At 38.8% G+C, this 12,409-nt stretch overlaps 1 protein-coding gene across 1 annotated transcript in view; it reads left to right on the top strand.

Annotated features, from left to right (window-relative positions):
• unc80 (unc80, NALCN channel complex subunit) overlaps window positions 1–12,409 on the top strand; it is a 1,843,891-nt gene that overhangs the window by 1,394,483 nt on the left and 436,999 nt on the right. Inside the window, exon 51 of the mRNA XM_090378420.1 lies at window positions 11,239–11,470. Within this exon, the coding sequence (XP_090234546.1) occupies window positions 11,239–11,470 (232 nt within the window). The remainder of the gene's footprint in view (window positions 1–11,238; window positions 11,471–12,409) is intronic.

The following is a 12,409-nucleotide window of genomic DNA, read 5'->3' as shown; positions in this document are numbered from 1 at the left end:
TGCTACACCATGCGTCCTATAACCCACTAGCAAAACCCATAAAACAGCAAATTACTTGACTTGGTAAAATGGCTACTTTCTAATAACCTTTTAAATGAAAGAAAAAGTGATAAGTATTCAGAACCACTTCTTCAGTGCACTTCTACCTGAACAATTTTTAGTTCTTTTTGTGGTGTGAGCCGACCGAGCTAGCCGAGTGGGTAAAGTACCTGCCCGGCAGCCCAAAGGTCGCGGGTTCGATTCCCGCCTCGGGCTTGGATCAAAGTACTGCAAAAACCTTGGGAGGTGCAATATGGCCACAGAAGCCGATGCGCCAACAACTACCAAATCAAAAAACAAAAAAAAAAAAAAAAAAAAAAATCACTTGTGGTGTGATCTTATTATGGTGTGATAGTAAGAGGAACAATGGGGTGCTATTATGAATAAAGGCTTTTGCAAATTACAGTGTCTGAAGACTAGGCACCAGCGAGGTGATCTGATAGAGGTGTATAAAGTCTTGAATGGTTTTAGCATGCTCATTGCTGATGGGATTCTTGTCAGAATAATCACCTGAGAGGGCATAAATTCAAATTGAGGAAAGACAGATGTAGGATAGACGTGCGGAAATTTGCCTTTAGCCAGCGGGTGGTTCGTTGGTGGAACAGACTTCCATCCCTTGTCGTGGAAGTTGATAGCCTAAATAAGTTTAAGGCTCAGCTGGACAGGTATTTCGAACGAACAGAGGGGTGAAGTAGAAGTGTTTTTTTTTTTTTTTTTTGGCTGATGCTGCATAAGCTTGCTTTCTTGCATCAAATGCTTCTACTAATGCTAATGCTAATGATAGCATAGGGATAGGAACATAATACCCACTAGAAACCTCATCCTTACTTTCAACTCACCAACATCTTCTAATTCCATCACAACTGGGTATCTAAATTCCCAATAAGGCCAAAAATTCCATATCCTGTAAGACAAATGGTCTGTTGTGGAGCACCTAATTGCTTGGTGTGGTGAAAAGGACTACAAAATCATGGCATGTTTTTGGCTCTAAAACCTATATGTTTCAACTGCCAAATAGAACACCTTGTATGTTCTATTTTGCAGTTGAAGAACATTCCAGTGATGGAAAGAAGAAAAGGAAATATAGAGACTCAAGGCAGAGCTGAACATATCCCATCAGGAGGTAAGGAGAGTAGCAAAGTCAATAAATAGCAAGAATCCTACATATGCTGAGAAAGTTGCATGAAAGCATTCCATTGGAATGCAAAGTGATATGATGATTCCATCAAGAGTGTCATCCACTCCCATTGCATGCTATATTTTTAGCTCTCAAAAACCCTCCCAAAAAACGGTCAGCTGCACCAAAGGAAAGTGGTAAAGAAAAGTCAAAAAATGTATAGAGCCACACGCACGCACACACACACGCGCACACACACGCACACACGCACACACACGCACACACGCACACACACACGCACGCACGCACACACACACACACACACACACACACACACACACACACACAGGGAGGTCAAAGTCAAGGATACCACATGATACTTACCAGAAGAAGAAAAAGAAATGGACATAGGCCAGTGTCCTCTCTTTCCGAAGAAAGGTCAAGCACTGAGGGAAAAACCCTTAGCCCTTTGGAGGCAAGCCCCCAGATGGATCTACCAAACCCAAATAATGGCCACATTCAGATTCTTAAAACAGGACCTTGACATCAAAATAGTGATGTCAAGGTCCTGCATAAGCATGAGATAACATATTTTGCTTTGCTTAGCTTATAGAAGACATATTTAAAGGCAAATGAGGATGCTTTCTTTCATGATGGTATGTCCAGAAGGACAGGTTTTTAAGGGCCTGCCCACAGTGGAGTCAATGCCTTTGTGGGTAACTGCTTTTTTTGAAACTACTCCACTTGTTACTAACCTAGAGGCAGTAGTAGTTTACCTTATAGGGTTCCTGCTAACTATTTGCCCTATCTGTTTGGTACTTGGGAATAACATCCTGAAGGCAGTCCTTGGTGATCTCATTCAGCAATTGCCTCCTCTCCTCTTTTTATTACTAGGGAATTTTAATCGAAATAATATGCTGTGGAGTAGTGCTGATATCAAAGGAAGGGATCAGATTGTTGAATATGCTCAAAAGCAGTAACCTGACTCTGCTAATTGTGGGTTCTGTTACCTTTTTCCATATGCCTAGGAAGTTATAGAGTTCAGTGGCATAAGTTTACTGTCATTCATCTCTCTACCTGTTGCCCTTCTCTCCTCCCTGTCTGTACATGGGAGGTTTAAAAAACTTTATAGTAGTGATCACTGTGAAATCCACCCTGTTCAGTGGTAGACAACTATGTCAACTATTGAGGATGTCGCATTGGAAGATTGATTGGGCAGACTTTACACATCTGGAATGCCTTTATACACTTGGTAAGTCCTCAGACTGCATTTACTGTCATATAAGTTAGTGCATTAGCATCATTTGTATACACAGCAAACCAGCCGAAATTTTGCAATAGCATCATTACATAATATTTCATATTGTAAATTCCTTCACAACAAGTAACTTGGGTAACTCACCTGGTGAGATCAGCAGAAGGGTGTCCATATGAGGTAAGACTTCGAATATATAGGTTGCAGAGCTTCAAAACTAGGCACCTTAGAGGAGGCTTGATTGAGGTGTTTAAGGCTCTGAGAGGAAAAAAGTAAAATGAATGAGGATGAAATTTTCAAGGTTATAAATGATTCTAGAGATAGGGGTCATAAATTTCAAGTTACGAGGGGGAGATGTTTAGACTGGGTTTCAGAAAGTTTTATTTTAGCCAGTGAGTTATAAATTACTGGAATAACTTACCTACATGGGTGGTAGAGGCTGCCAGTTTGGGGAATTCAAAAGTCAGCTGGATACCAATGGGAGGAGGGAAATGCATAGGTTGTGTATTTCCTTTTCTTTTATTAATTATTTCATTTTTAAAATTTTCTTCTTATGATTATTATTATTATTTTTTTTTTGGTTGGTGCAGTATAAGCCATAGACTTCCTTTGTACTATGGGAGCCACTAATGCTAATACTAAAGTTGATTGTCTCATACCTAGAATAAGCAATGCTTTCCCAGTAGAGTAGGCTACTGTTACTTATTCTCTGTAGGCACTACCACACAGACAGCCGTTTCAGGGCTGTTTGGGGCGCCTCCGTAGCCAGGTGGGAAGGAGCAGCAGTGCGTAGCACACGCTTCTTGATTAGACCGGGGTTCGAGCCCGTCACCACCAAATACGGGGATGCGGAAAGGTCAGGGAATGACCACCGCATATCACGGAGCAATATGGCCTTAGTTGCTAATGCTCCTAAAAACCAAATAACAACAACAAAATAACAACAGGGCTGTTTGGCCCTCATCAATGAGCGGGTAGGTCCCCCTGATGATATTACAGCTGACAACTCAGTTGTAAATGAATAACACTATATAAGAGATGCAATGTGGGGTGTAATTTTATATGTATAGAATTTAGGACTAAAAAAAAGCCTCAGATTGCGAGAAGAGTTTACTGTTGACTGTTGTATAAGTTAGTGAATTAGCTGCATATCTACACACAGTAAACCAACTGAAGTTGTGCATTGGCATCATCACGTAACATTTCATGTTGTGAATTGTGAATTCTGTGAAGCTGTTATACATTGGGCTACCGACCCGCTCACCAGTGAGGGGCCAAATTGCCCTGAAATGGCCATCTGGATGGTGCCCACAGACAAGTGACAGTAGTCTTCTGCATTGCGGAAGCATTACTTGTTTGAGGTATAATGAGACAGGCAATTTGTTGTGAAGGAATTCACAATATGATATGTTATGTAATGATGCCACTGCACAACTTCTGCTGGTTTGATTTGCTGTGTATAGAAATTATGCTAATACACTAACTTATATGAAATATAGTAGAGTTTGATACCACTACAGTTGGCCAGGATCCACGAATGATGCAGTGAAATACACTGCAGAATGTATAGTCCAGGGAACAGTAAGTGCAGTTCCAAAGCCATCAACTCAGTTTCCATCATTCCTAAAACTGTGGTTGAAGGTAGAATGTACAGCATCAAGAAAGGCACAAAACAAGGTATCTAGTAGTCTTCAGCTCATTCACTTCCACCCATATTTGAGAAAGTGCATTCAAATTTTCAGAAAGAAAATCCTCGGCTTTCCGAAAATTTGTAAATAATGGTTGAAAAGTGAAAGCCTTGAAATCACAACTAAAAGTGACTTTTAGTTATGTACTATAAGTTGTAAATCAGAACAAACCTAAAAATTTTATCAGAGTTTATTCCATGTATATAAACTAGCCTCAAAAAAAAGCAAAAAATAAATAAAACTGCATACCAAGTATAAACAAAAAATCAATGTGTCCGGAAATCACCTCCTTATTTCTGCTAGCAGAGTTCCTGTATACCATTGACAAAACCCGTATGAGCTGCCCTAGCAGTGCATCTGCATTGCTTAGAAAACTTCATATCAGACTGCACAGTTACACCCCGCCAGGTATTTTTAATTTTACAGTACCTGAGCATAGTACCACACAGTAAATGCTACACTCAGGATTATTACTACCCAAAAGCAGTACCTTGCATATGTCAGTATTGAACTTCAACTGCCATTTTTCAGCTCATTTCCCTAATTTTTCTAGATCTTGCTGCACCAGCATGCCTTCATCATTAATAAATACAGAAAGCAACAATGGGCCAAGCACCAACCCTATGGGACTCCACTAATATCATTAGTGCGCAAAGAGCAGTGTCCGTTGATAACCACTCTCTGTCTTCTTTGAACCAGCCATCCCTTTATCCTTTTATGCAGTGATCCTTTTATACAAGTGATGTGCATAGCAGTAATTTGCACTTAATGATACACTGCTCCAGTTTGTCTTTTATGTGCAACAGTATCAAAAGCTTTCCTGAAACCCAAGTATATGAAGGGCACAAAAGGTGATATAGTTGTACACGTTGGCACTAATGATATTAAGAGTAGGAGACCGGCGGAATTACTTAACAGGTACGGGTCACTGTTGAAAAAAAGCCGTGAATTAGGGTTGAATTTGAAAGTGACTGCAAATCTGCCCAGACACGATAGGAGGGAGTATATGATGAAAGTCCTGTCGATCAATTCAGCCCTGGAAAGATTGTGCAAGGCTCAAGGGGTAGAATTTTTTTCAGCCTGGTCTGTACTTGTTAACAGGAGAGACTGCTTCTACAGGGATGGGATACACTTAAATAGAAAGGGTGCAAGAATGTTTGCTGATGCTATCGAGGCAGTGTTAGGTGGGTCGGAAAACTGCTAGCTTAGGGGGATACAAAGACTAATAGATTAACAGTAGCCACTGGCAGAGGTGAAAGTGATTCATGCACTGCTTCTATTGGAATGAGCAGTAGCCTGAAAAACAAGATGCAGGATATTTCAGAGACTGCTGGGAGTCATTGCGGTACAAGTAAACACATGGGTTGTGTTAGGGTAGCTAAGAATAGAAACAGGTGCATGTATACTTGCGTGTACACCAATGCTAGGAGTTTAGTAAATTAATTTGATGAATTTGAGGTATTGCCCAAAACATCAAAGGTAGATATTGTGGGGATTTCAGAGACGTGGTGTCACACAGACATAACGAATGCAGAACTGGAATTTGGGGAGTACAAAGTCTACAGAAAGGATAGACAGAATAGGAAGGGAGGAGGGGTTATGCTATTAGTTAAGAAATACATAAAATCCAAGATAGTCAAGCCAGTCGACATTGCTGGACAGTGTCGAGTCAGTTTGGTGTGACATAAGTATTGGGAGATCAAAATTGAGAGGTAGGAGTGTGCTATAGGCCTAATGACTCTGATGAGTATAATAAGAAACTGTACAGGGAAATAGAGTGGGCCAGTAAATCAGAGAGTCTTATAATGGGAGATTTTAATTTCCCAGATATTGACTGGAATTTGGGGACTGGTCACTCACACACTAGCAAGGCTTTTGTGGATTTATTGGATGATTGTTTTCTACCTCAGCAGGTTCGGGAGGCAACTAGAGGGAGTAATACTCTTGATTTGATTATCAGTAGAGATTCTTCATGCATTAAGAATCTGCAGGTAAATGAACCACTAGGTGGCAGTGATCACAGTGTGCTGAAGTGGGATTTACTCAAAGCGTAACTACCATTAGGGGTAAAGGGAAGGGTTATTGCTTTCGTAAAGGCAACTACGATGGACTGAGACAGTATTTAAATTCTATACAGTGGGACAAACTGATGATGTTAGTTACCAACAGCAAATTCAAAATGGGAAGCATTCAAAGAACTTATCTTGGAAGCTTCTAGGCTTTACATACCAACTAAGAAATATTGTTCAAGGTTTGGGCCTAAATGGATGTCAGATGAACTATTGAGCCATATGGCAGAGAAGAAAAATGCATGGGATACATGCAAATTAACACATTACACAGAAGCCTATGATAGATACAAGTTGATCTGCTAACCAAGTTACAAAGGAGGTTAGGCAGGCGAAGGCAGATTATGAGAAATCTTTGGCAAGGGATGCAAAGAAAAACAGCAAAGAGTTCTTTACTTATGTAAACTCTAGAAGGGGATGAATCAGATTGGTCCACTTGATATCAATGGGTCAACTGTTGATGATCCTGCTCAGGTAGCTAACAAACTGAATGAATATTTTTCCTCGACATTCACACATGAAGAGTTATTCAGCGAGGGGAATGCCAGAGGTGTATTCAACTCTGGCAGTAAGCTAGAGAATCTTGTAATAACTGAGAGTAAAGTGGAGGAGAAATTGTTGAAGATAAATACAAGAAAGGCACCTGGGGTGGATGGGACCTATCCAGTTATATTAAAGGAGGCAGCAAAGGAAGTAAGCAAACCCTTAGCCATAATTATGAGAGCCTCCTTGGACTCAGGGAAAGTACCCATGGACTGGAGATGTGCAAATGTGACCCCAATTCACAAAGGAGGATCAAAGGGCGACATAAGTAATTAGAGACCTGTTAGTTTAACTTCTGTTCCTGGAAAATTAATGGAAGCACTGGTTAAAGAAGCACTGCAGGATCATCTAGACAAGACTTCAGTTATAGCTTGGACACAGCATGGTTTTGTTAAGGGGAAGTCTTGCCTGACCAATTTGATTGGGTACTATGATGCAGTCACAAAAGAACTGGATGCAGGGAATAACTTTGATATTATATACTTGGATCTTAGAAAGGCTTTTGATACTGTTGCACATGGAAGACTGCTGCACAAATTGGAGCAGTGTGGCACTGGAGGCAAATTCCTGCTATGGATAAAGGGGTGGTTGAGGGGGAGAAGACACTGCTCATCGTGGACTAATCTTATTAGTGGAGTCCCTCAGAGTTCAGTATTGGGTCCATTATTGTTTTCTGTATTTATAAATGATATTGATGATGGTATATCAAGCTTAATGTCCAAGTTTGCAGACGAAGGTTGGCAGTGTTGTCAAGGACACTACTGATACTATGCTACTGCAACAGGATCTGGACAGGTTGAGCAGATGGGCTGAGAGGTGGCAAATGAAGTTTAACATTGACAAATGTAAAGTACTACATATGGGAAACCGCAACCCCAGAGCAACGTATCAACTCTGTGGTACTACACTGACAGTGGTAGAGAATGAAAAGGACCTGGGGGTGGTTGTGCAGGCAGATATGAAGTTCTCTGAGCAGTGCAGACGGGCTGCAAGAGTAGCTCATGATGTATTGTCAATGATATATAGGAATTTTTCTAGCAGGGATAAGGAGGTGATTATTCCCTTGTATAAGGCAATGGTCAGGACACACACTTTCAGTACTGTATACAGGTCTGGAGGCCTCATTTCAAGAAGGATGTAGAGATGCTGGAACGAGTACAGAGAAGGGCAACAAGATTAGTGAATGGAACAATGGGGTGCTCTTACGAAGAAAGGCTTAAGTTTTGCAAATTACAGTGTCTGGGGACTAGGCACCAGCGAGGTGTATAAAGCCTTGAATGGTTTGAGCATGCTCAATGCTGATGGGATTCTTCCTCTTGCTCAGAATAATTATCTGAGAGGGCATAAATTCAAATTGAGAAAAGACAGATGTATTATAGATGTGAGGAAATTTGCCTTTAGCCAGCGGGCGGTTGGTTGGTGGAATAGACTTCCATCCCTTGTTGTGGAAGTTGATAGCCTAAATAAGTTTAAGGCTCAGCTGGACAGGTATTTTGAACAAACAGAGGGGTGAAGTGGAAGTGGTTATTTTTATTTATTTATTTATTTATTAATTATTATTTTTATTATATTTTTTTTTTTGGCTGATGCTTCATAAGCTTGCTTTCTTGAATCAAATGCCTCTACTAATGCTAATATCAAAATTATTTTTTTGCATCCAGTCCTTTGTTACTGCATCATAGTATCCAATCAGATTGGTCAGAAAAGATCATCCCCTAACAAATCCATGCTGTGATTGCTGTGAAATTTCATTCATGTCCAGATGGTCCTGCGTTACTTTTAACCAGAGACTCCATTATTTTCATTAGATCAGAAGTTAAGTTAACAGGTCTGTAATCACTCTTGTCACCTTTTGATCTCCCTTTGTGAACTGGGGATCCATTTGCACATCTACAGTCCATAGGGCCCCCCCCCCAGGAATCCAAAGATGCTTTCATAGTTTTGACTACCTTCTTTATTTACCTTCATAATTTGTTTGCCTTCCTTGCTCCCTCACTTAATACAATTGGATAGATCCCATCCATCTCAGGCCCTCTTTTTATTTTAAGCTTAAACAATTTTTCTTCCGCTTTCCTCTCAGTTATCACAAATCATTTAGCTTCCTGTTATATTTTGATGAACCTCTAGCGTTCTCTCCCAAAAAAACTCCTCATGTGGAAATGTAGATGCAGAATACATATTCAGTTTCTCAGCAACCTGAGCTGATTAACAACAATTAAACCATTAACATTAAGTGGACCAATATGATTCACTCCCTTTTTTCTACTGTTAGTATAAGTAAATATGCTTGCTGTTTTCCTTTACATTCTTTGCTAGAGACTTCTTATAGCATTAGCAGAGGCATTTGATGCAAGAAAGCAAGCTTATGCAGCATCAGCCAAAAAAAATAAATAAATAAATAAATAAATAAATAAAAAATAACCATTTCCACTTCACCCCTGTGTTCGTTCGAAATACGTGTCCAGCTGAGCCTTAAACTTATTTAGGCTATCAACTTCCACGACAAGGGATGGAAGTCTATTCCACCAACCAACCACCCGCTAGCTAAAGGCAAATTTCCTCACGTCTATCCTACGTCTGTCTTTTCTGAATTTGAATTTATGCCCTCTCAGGTGATTATTCTGAGCAAGAGGAAGAATCCCATCAGCATTGAGCATGCTCAAAGCATTCAAGGCTTTATACACCTCTATCAGATCACCTCGCCGGTGCCTAGCCTCCAGACACTGTAATTTGCAAAACTTAAGCCTTTCTTCGTAAGAGCACCCCTTTGTACTTATCATGCCTGAGTACTTATCACAGTGTACTTATCAGTACACTGTGAACGCTGCCTACCAGAGAATTTTTTTTTTTTACCTGCAGATTCTTAATGCATGATGAATCACTGCTGATAATCATTTCAAAAGTATTGCTTCCTCTTGTTGCCTTTCTAACATGCTGCTGTAGAAAAGAGTCATCCAAGAAATCCACAAAAGGCTTGCTAGTATGTGAGTGACCAACCAACAAATTCCAGTGAATATCTGGAAATTTAAAATCCCTCATTATAAGAAATTCTGATTTAGCCTACTCTGTTTCTCTGTATTGTTATTTATTATACTCATCACTGTCATTGGGAATATAACACACTCATGATCTCATTTTTGTTTTCTCAGTGCTTATGCCACACCAAATTGACTCAATATTGCACTGGCCACCCATATCGATTCACTGCACTGCCTTAGATTTAATGTACTCCTTAAACTAAGCACATAACCCCACCCTTCCTCCTCTCCAATTTGTCCTTTCTTTTCATATTGTACTCCACATATTTAAAGGCACCTCCATAGCCAGGTGGACAGGAGCAGCAGTGCGTAGCACATGCTTCTTGATTTAGACCGGGGTTCAATCCCGTGAGCACCAAATACGGAGGATGCAGAAAGGTCAGGGAATGACCGCAGTATATCCTTGGAGCAATATTGCCTTAGTTGCTAATGCTCCTAAAAGCCAAATAACAACAACCGCATATTCAAATTCTGCATCTCTCTTATGTGTGACATCATGTCTCTGATACCTCCACAGTGTTTGAATTTAATGACTTAATGAGTACTTCAAAGTCATCAAATTTATTTACTATGCTCCAATTATTAGTATACATGCAAGTATACATGCACCCTTTCTTACTTTTATTACCCTTACATAGCTCTATATTTACTGTATTTATTTGTTCTACAATGACCCCACAGTAGAGCTTGTAATTCCTGTCACCTTGCTTTCCAGGCTGTTGCATATTCCAATAGATGCAGTGCAAGAATCACTTTCACCTCTTCTTGTGGCTCTAGTTAATGTGTTAGTCTATCCTATCCCAAATTATTAGTTTTGCAAACCACCTAACCCTGACTCAATAGCATCAGTGAATATTCTTGCATCCCTTCTATTTAAGTGTACTTATTCCTGCAAAAACAGTCTCTCCTGTTAACAAGCACAAACCATGCTGGGAAAAAGGCTACCCAATGAGCCTTGCTCAGTCTTTTCAGGGGTAAGACTGCAGACACTTTCAAATTTAATCCTAACTCAGAACTCTTCTCCCCTCTGGATGTTACTGTGTTCATGTGTTCATTATTTGTTCTTCTTTTTTTTTGTCATTAGTTAACAAATAAAAAAAATAATTTATACATAAATATAATAATGATTGGTTATTACCAAACTAACAATATTTAATCAAAGTAATAATGATTTATTATGTATTTATGAACAAACTGAGTTTGCCATGAAATGCATCTGTCTCATATTTCAAAGACTTTTCATCAAACTCCAACAGCACTGACAACTCAGTGATGAGTGCCAAAATTGGGTAATCATACGCTTTTCAAAAAATAAGTAATTTTCTTCTCAGGCAACTCAGGCAACATGGGGTAAAATGCCTCCATGATATGAGAGCAATGCATTGTGAGGCAAATTCATTTTGCTTATAGCTACATACCAAACTGAGGTTATCTGAAACTATTGTCTCAATCTGTATATAGTAATGATGCTTTACTATTTTTCTTAAAGGTTTATGAGTGATAGTTACTATAGTTCACGTAAACAGCAACAGCAGCAGTATGACCAAGATGCTGAAGATAGTGAAATACTAAGGACAGAATTCCGCAGACCCCGAGATACCCTTCTTCGTGTAGTTTGTGAATTCTTATCCAGTTGTTCTACTAGGCTTTCTGACTTAAGCAAAAAAATTCCTGATCTGAGCAGCAAAGCTACAGAGCTGCTGGATGTTAAATGTCATCTTGTAAGCATGATAACTCATTAGTTGCAGACACATTACCTTAATCATTGTTTTTGTCATTTTAAATAATATCGAATTACTTTCTAATTTTAACTTCCAGCTGAACATTGCAAATTATTTTTCTTTTATTTTTATTCCTTTCTGAACAGTACTGTTTCTATTAGAGCTTTGTCTATCCTTGGTTAGCGAGATTTTAAAAATCACATAGGTAGCATAACCATAGTCAAGTTAATGTACATAAGGCAAGCTTATGTACATTGCTGGAAATTAAGTACATAAGTGACAATAACTACACATTTATGAGACATCTTTAAATTTCCTGTAGAAAATAATGACCTTTATGTTTTTAATATATATCTAAAATAAGCATTTGTATACTGCCTAGTTATTCTTCTTTCTTTATAGAAGATACAGAGCCAACAAATGATTTTGTAATTTTTTTTTGAAAAGAAGAAAGGAATTATCAAAATAGAACATAAATACTCAACATTTTATAATTTTGATAGGCTGACTATTAGAGGATAGCGCCCCCCCCCCCCCCCCAGTTTTACAATTTTATCATCAAATGGAAAAAAAAAAATTTCACTGCAACCAAATGATTTCCAAGTTCCATCTGAATGTAAGTTATTATTAACTCTCTAATTTCCTTTGATCAAAATGGTTTGATAGAAAATTCAGCATAACAAATTATTTTCTTTATTTATAAGCCAATACATTTTGTGCACAAAATGTATAGATTTATATATAAATAAAATAAATATAAATAAAAGAAAACCTTATGTGATAAGAGTGAATGGTTAGTGCAGGATTGAATAAAGTTTAGTTTTATTTTATTAGTTGTGCTTATGCCTAAAGTTTAACCTATCAGTTTAGTTCTAAACTGATTCTCTGAAACATAGTGTAAATGTGGCTATGATTTTTTATAGCCATATTTACACTATG

The sequence above is a fragment of the Mastigoproctus giganteus genome, chromosome 7, assembly GCF_048544385.1.
Source record: "Mastigoproctus giganteus isolate SK-2022 chromosome 7, ASM4854438v1, whole genome shotgun sequence".
Lineage (NCBI taxonomy): Eukaryota > Metazoa > Arthropoda > Arachnida > Uropygi > Thelyphonidae > Mastigoproctus > Mastigoproctus giganteus.
This window is presented reverse-complemented; position numbering and strand designations above follow the sequence as displayed.